Here is a 7,123-nt window from a genome sequence, read left to right as displayed (position 1 = left end):
TTTAAATGTAATGTTCAGTTAAATGATGTATTTAGATATTGGTTCCCTTCCCCTGTAAATAGTCTATGAACTGCTCTTAGTCTGTGTCACTCTGACATTGCTCATCCTTATATTCTTAATTCCAGTCCTTTACTTAGATTTGTGTGTATTAGGTATTTGTTAAATTGTTAGATATTACTTCACTGTCAGAACTTAGGTGCATAAACCTCTCACTACATCTGCAATAACATCGAATAAACACGTTTTTGACAAGTAACATTTTTATTTCTACTGAGTGACTGCAATCAGTCACTGCCAAGAAACAAGAATGTTATAATTTCAGACAAACACGTTACTTCCTTCAGCACACTATTTGGACAGTGTGTTTTTGGAATAAAATGTTCAATATATTTCCTTTAACATCCTCTGTGTTGTGTGCTTATTGTTTAACCATTGATTTGTTCTAGGTCATTTTGAAACTTTAAGGAGCATCAGGAACTGCTAGAATATCTACCAATAGCATGTCCATCTTTTTGTGAGAAATTACACTGGTCACTGTTCAAAACATTTATAAAGAATAGTCTTCACTTTAGATTAGGGGAAAAACTACTTTACTGAGTATTAAATGGTTAAAATATTTATTTCACATCTTTGGAATGATCTTATGAATCATTGTGTACTATAAAAGTTGTTTATAATTATGTGAATTACCAGTTTACTTAAATATCAGATTAATTACATAAATTATGAATAAACAATTTACTGATCCATTATACATTAATTTTTGTGACACCCACTCTTTATATTCATTCAGAGTAAACCGCATCTGAGAGAGCTGCTCTGGTGTGACCCCTGACTTGGCAGCAGTGATGTAGTGAGAGTAGAGATATTGTTCATACTGTCACGGCTCCTCCTCTGCAGTGCAGGGGCGGTTCCTCCTGCAGGCAGAGGGTCCTTAGTGATTGGAGTCTCTGGCAAAAACCAAAAGAGATCGGACCCCTCCCCCAGTAACCGGAGCCACATCTATGGGCTCTAGGACTAACTATTGACTGGGGAGTGCAGGAAGAAACTGCCACAACGGAAAGTGACCAGCAGGTGGAGCCAAACGAACAGGCTCTGAAAGAACTGGAATTAAAACAAGAACCAACCTATGTGAAACCTGAGGAGGAGTGGTATAAACAGCTCTACCAAACCGACGCCCCAACGGAAAAAGACTTAAGTCCCTCAGTACTGACGCCCATAACATTGGACTGAGTCCTACATAATTCTGAGTATACTGCAAGAGAAGCACAATGAGATAAAATGAATTGAACTCCCAAGCGACCCCCCCCCCCCCCTCATATTGACACACAGATTCACGCATCCCTGCACTTTACATACACCTTACATTATGATACTTCCACACCTCATTCCCTTTTCTTTGTTTAAAGTTAATCGTTTTGTTTACAATAAAGAACCTCTTTGATTGGCTTATACCTGTTCGTGTCCCCTCATTTGTGCCACAGGCTATGAGCCGGTCTGTGACAATACCCAGTATGTTGAGTTTGAAGTGTCTGCTGTGGTCTCCTGCACTGTTGTGTTGAATAATTCATGTATATACTGTAGTAGTTATTTATAAATGTCAGAATACCTAGCTGAATAATATTTTGCAAATGTGGCCTTAATATTAAAAGGTGAGCACAATGTAAATTCCTTACAAATGGTTTATAACTGAATGTTATTATAAAGTGTTACCCACAATTGCATATTCTTACATTTTACCATCAACTACTTACACAATACAGAAGTTATTTAGACCTGGACGTTATCTGATATCATGCAGTATTGTACATTTGAACTTTACTGCACTTGATGAAGACGTTGTGTCACAATTGAGCCACTAGAGGGAGATACTAAACAACATATAGAATGACTCATGACGTCCTCAGAATGTTATATTAGAATACTTACATACTATTTATCATTAACATGGAACAACCACAGCCTTAGGTATTTGGAGTACACAATCCACAATGACTACAATATATTTTATAAAACAAGCTTATGCATTCTAATGCCTTCTCCAAGTCATTCCACTCCAATCCAGGCAAATCATTCTTTATCAACACCACATGTACCTATGATGACAACAGTGAGATGAGTCATGTCAGTGTATTGTTTCGTGAAATAATTACAACACCTGTAGAACAAATATCAAACCTATGTTTGCAGAACTAGGGAATCATATTATTGGAACAATGAACGTCTTAATATAAGTTTAGCTGTCACTTTAAACCATGGATAAAGGAAAGCATAAATGATTGGATTAATTAAGGAATTAACAAATGCCAGAAAACTGATGAAATATGCTAATAAATAATCACCTAAAACAGAAAAGAAAAAGAAAGCAAAGAGAGATGGAATCCAACAAATGAAATAGTTGAAAACAACAATAGAAAGAGTTTTTGCTGCTTTTCTCTCAGACTTATTTGCCTGTACAGTTTTAACACCAGACTCACTGGCAGCCTCTTTAGAAAATACCTTTCTGGCCTGTGATCTGGCCACCACAAAGATTTTCATATAAAGTGTTATAATAATAGAGCACGGGACAACCATTGTAATTACAATGTCAGTGATATTAACCCAGATGGACCCTTCAACAGCAGTACATTCTTTCAAACACCTACTTGGTACCTGTAAATTTACAAAAAACTGTACATTAGCAGCACGGTATATGATACAACAACACCAGGTGATGGATATACAACACGTGATTCTTGTTATTGTTATTTTAGAGTGGTACGATAAGGGATCACACACAGCAACATAGCGGTCAATAGATATCAAGACCAAATTGCCCAGAGATAAAGAGGTACATAAAAAAGCCATATATAAATGAAACACACAGAAATATTCCCCAAAACCCCAGCATGGTTCCATTATTGCTACAGTCATTACTGGTATCACAATCAGTCCCACCAGGAGATCTGACGCCGCCAGAGAGAGGATGAGCAGGTTGGTTGGAGTGTGGAGCTGCTTGAAGTGAGAGATGGAGATGATCACCAGTACGTTCAAAAATACTGTAACTGCTGAAATCAATGAGAAGAAGATGTACAGTGTTATGTAGATAGATGTTGATAGCAAAGCCTTTCTGCAAGAAGAGTTTCTGTCCTGAAAACAGTATTGAACATCTTCATGTTTCTCCATTTGTAATAAAAGGTCAAAATGCTGAGGTCCTGCTCCTGCTTGGTCCTGGGTGTGACCCTGTCAGGTCCGCCTTCTGACAAACTCTGAGCTCTGCCTCTCTATTTATCCCTGAGTTACGGACAGAAACTCCCCTCCCCAGGAACTCTCTGCACACACACACACACACACACACACACACACACACACACACACACACACACACACACACACACACACACACACACACACACACACACACACACACACACACACACACACACACACGAACAAACGGTTGGATAAACAAATAATTAATGAAAGCATGATGTAATGTATGACAGGATTGGATGTTGTTGTGCCCAGCTGGCCTGTCATTCAGCCTTACTGATAGTTAGAGATGAGAGAAAAGGTACATTTTTTCCAATTCAAATCAAATGTTATTTGTCAACAGCGCCGATCAGGTGTTGACCTTACAGTGAAATGCGTACTTACAAGCCGTTAACCAACAATGCAGTTTTAAGAAAAAAAAAATTTAAGTGAAAAATAGATAAGTAAAAAATATCAGTAACAAATAATTAGAGCAGTAAAATAACAATATCGAGGCACAGAGTCAATGTGGAGGCTATATACAGGGTGTACTGGTACAGGGTTAATGTGGAGACTATATACAGGGGGTACTGGTACAGAGTTAATGTGGAGACTATATACAGGGTGTACTGGTACAGAGTTAATGTGGAGGCTATATACAGGGGGTACTGGTACAGAGTTAATGTGGAGGCTATATACAGGGGGAACTGGTACAGAGTCAATGTGGAGGCTATATACAGGGGGTACTGGTACAGAGTCAATGTGGAGGCTATATACAGGGTGTACTGGTACAGAGTTAATGTGGAGGCTATATACAGGGTGTACTGGCACAGAGTTAATGTGGAGGCTATATACAGGGTGTACTGGTACAGAGTCAATGTGGAGGCTATATACAGGGTGTACTGGTACAGAGTCAATGTGGAGGCTATATACAGGGGGTACTGGTACAGAGTTAATGTGGAGACTATATACAGGGGGTACTGGTACAGAGTTAATGTGGAGGCTATATACAGGGGGTACTGGTACAGAGTTAATGTGGAGGCTATATACAGGGTGTACTGGTACAGAGTTAATGTGGAGGCTATATACAGGGTGTACTGGTACAGAGTTAATGTGGAGGCTATATACAGGGTGTACTGGTACAGAGTTAATGTGGAGGCTATATACAGGGTGTACTGGTACAGAGTTAATGTGGAGGCTATATACAGGGTGTACTGGTACAGAGTCAATGTGGAGGCTATATACAGGGTGTACTGGTACAGAGTTAATGTGGAGGCTATATACAGGGTGTACTGGTACAGAGTCAATGTGGAGGCTATATACAGGGTGTACTGGTACAGAGTTAATGTGGAGGCTATATACAGGGTGTACTGGTACAGAGTCAATGTGGAGGCTATACACAGGGTGTACTGGTACAGAGTCAATGTGGAGACTATATACAGGGTGTACTGGTACAGAGTTAATGTGGAGGCTATATACAGGGTGTACCGGTACAGAGTTAATGTGGAGGCTATATACAGGGTGTACCGGTACAGAGTTAATGTGGAGACTATATACAGGGTGTACTGGTACAGAGTTAATGTGGAGACTATATACAGGGTGTACTGGCACAGAGTCAATGTGGAGGCTATATACAGGGGGTACCGGTACAGAGTCAATGTGGAGACTATATACAGGGGGTACTGGTACAGAGTTAATGTGGAGGCTATATACAGGGGGTACTGGTACAGAGTTAATGTGGAGGCTATATACAGGGGGTACTGGTACAGAGTTAATGTGGAGGCTATATACAGGGGGTACCGGTACAGAGTCAAGGTGGAGGCTATATACAGGGGGTACCGATACAGAGTCAATGTGGAGACTATATACAGGGGGTACCGGTACAGAGTAAATGTGGAGACTATATACAGGGGGTACCGGCACAGAGTAAATGTGGAGACTATATACAGGGGGTACCGGTACAGAGTAAATGTGGAGACTATATACAGGGGGTACCGGTACAGAGTCAATGTGGAGACTATATACAGGGGGTACCGGTACAGAGTCAATGTGGAGGCTATATACAGGGGGTACCGGTACAGAGTCAATGTGGAGGCTATATACAGGGGGTACCGGTACAGATTCAATGTGGAGACTATATACAGGGTGTACCGGTACAGAGTTAATGTGGAGGCTATATACAGGGTGTACTGGTACAGAGTCAATGTGGAGGCTATATACAGGGTGTACTGGTACAGAGTCAATGTGGAGGCCATATACAGGGGGTACCGGCACAGAGTCAATGTGGAGACTATATACAGGGTGTACTGGTACAGAGTTAATGTGGAGGCTATATACAGGGGGTACCGGTACAGAGTTAATGTGGAGGCTATATACAGGGTGTACTGGCACAGAGTTAATGTGGAGGCTATATACAGGGTGTACCGGTACAGAGTTAATGTGGAGGCTATATACAGGGTGTACTGGTACAGAGTCAATGTGGAGACTATATACAGGGGGTACCGGTACAGAGTCAATGTGGAGACTATATACAGGGGGTACTGGTACAGAGTCAGTGTGGAGGCTATATTCAGGGTGTACTGGTACAGAGTTAATGTGGAGGCTATATACAGGGTGTACTGGTACAGAGTCAATGTGGAGGCTATATACAGGGTGTTACGGTACAGAGTTAATGTGGAGGCTATATACAGGGTGTACTGGTACAGAGTCAATGTGGAGACTATATACAGGGGGTACCGGTACAGAGTCAATGTGGAGGCTATATACAGGGGGTACCGGTACAGAGTCAATGTGGAGGCTATATACAGGGGGTACAACTACAGAGTCAATGTGGAGGCTATATACAGGGGGTACCGGTACAGAGTCAATGTGGAGACTATATACAGGGGGTACCGGTACAGAGTCAATGTGGAGGCTATATACAGGGTGTACCGGTACAGAGTTAATGTGGAGGCTATATACAGGGTGTACTGGTACAGAGTCAATGTGGAGGCTATATACAGGGGGTACCGGTACAGAGTCAATGTGGAGACTATATACAGGGGGTACCGGTACAGAGTCAATGTGGAGGCTATATACAGGGTGTACCGGTACAGAGTTAATGTGGAGGCTATATACAGGGTGTACTGGTACAGAGTCAATGTGGAGGCTATATACAGGGGGTACCGGTACAGAGTCAATGTGGAGACTATATACAGGGTGTACTGGCACAGAGTCAATGTGGAGACTATATACAGGGTGTACTGGCACAGAGTTAATGTGGAGGCTATATACAGGGTGTACTGGTACAGAGTTAATGTGAGGGCTATATACAGGGGGTACCGGTACAGAGTCAATGTGGAGGCTATATACAGGGGGTACCGGTACAGAGTCAATGTGGAGGCTATATACAGGGGGTACCGGTACAGAGTCAATGTGGTGACTATATACAGGGTGTACCGGTACAGAGTTAATGTGGAGGCTATATACAGGGTGTACTGGCACAGAGTTAATGTGGAGGCTATATACAGGGTGTACCGGTACAGAGTTAATGTGGAGGCTATATACAGGGTGTACTGGTACAGAGTCAATGTGGAGACTATATACAGGGGGTACCGGTACAGAGTCAATGTGGAGACTATATACAGGGGGTACTGGTACAGAGTCAGTGTGGAGGCTATATACAGGGTGTACTGGTACAGAGTTAATGTGGAGGCTATATACAGGGTGTACTGGTACAGAGTCAATGTGGAGGCTATATACAGGGTGTTACGGTACAGAGTTAATGTGGAGGCTATATACAGGGTGTACTGGTACAGAGTCAATGTGGAGACTATATACAGGGGGTACCGGTACAGAGTCAATGTGGAGGCTATATACAGGGGGTACCGGTACAGAGTCAATGTGGAGGCTA

The 7,123-nt window shown here is 42.0% G+C and overlaps 1 protein-coding gene across 1 annotated transcript; it reads right to left on the bottom strand.

Annotated features, from left to right (window-relative positions):
- Nucleotides 1-2,094: 2,094 nt before the first annotated feature.
- Nucleotides 2,095-3,220, bottom strand: LOC116357742 (trace amine-associated receptor 13c-like). Its single transcript, XM_031806133.1, has one exon. The coding sequence runs from the start codon at nucleotides 3,163-3,165 to the stop codon at nucleotides 2,206-2,208; it is 960 nt and encodes a 319-aa protein (XP_031661993.1). The 5' UTR covers nucleotides 3,166-3,220; the 3' UTR covers nucleotides 2,095-2,205.
- Nucleotides 3,221-7,123: the final 3,903 nt, after the last annotated feature.

The sequence above is a fragment of the Oncorhynchus kisutch genome, linkage group LG26 (assembly GCF_002021735.2).
Source record: "Oncorhynchus kisutch isolate 150728-3 linkage group LG26, Okis_V2, whole genome shotgun sequence".
Taxonomy (NCBI): domain Eukaryota; kingdom Metazoa; phylum Chordata; class Actinopteri; order Salmoniformes; family Salmonidae; genus Oncorhynchus; species Oncorhynchus kisutch.
This window is presented reverse-complemented; position numbering and strand designations above follow the sequence as displayed.

Excerpts from the sequence above, each read along its gene's own strand:
- LOC116357742 (XM_031806133.1), bottom strand. The coding sequence starts at position 3,165 with ATGGAGAAACATGAAGATGTTCAATACTGTTTTCAGGACAGAAACTCT.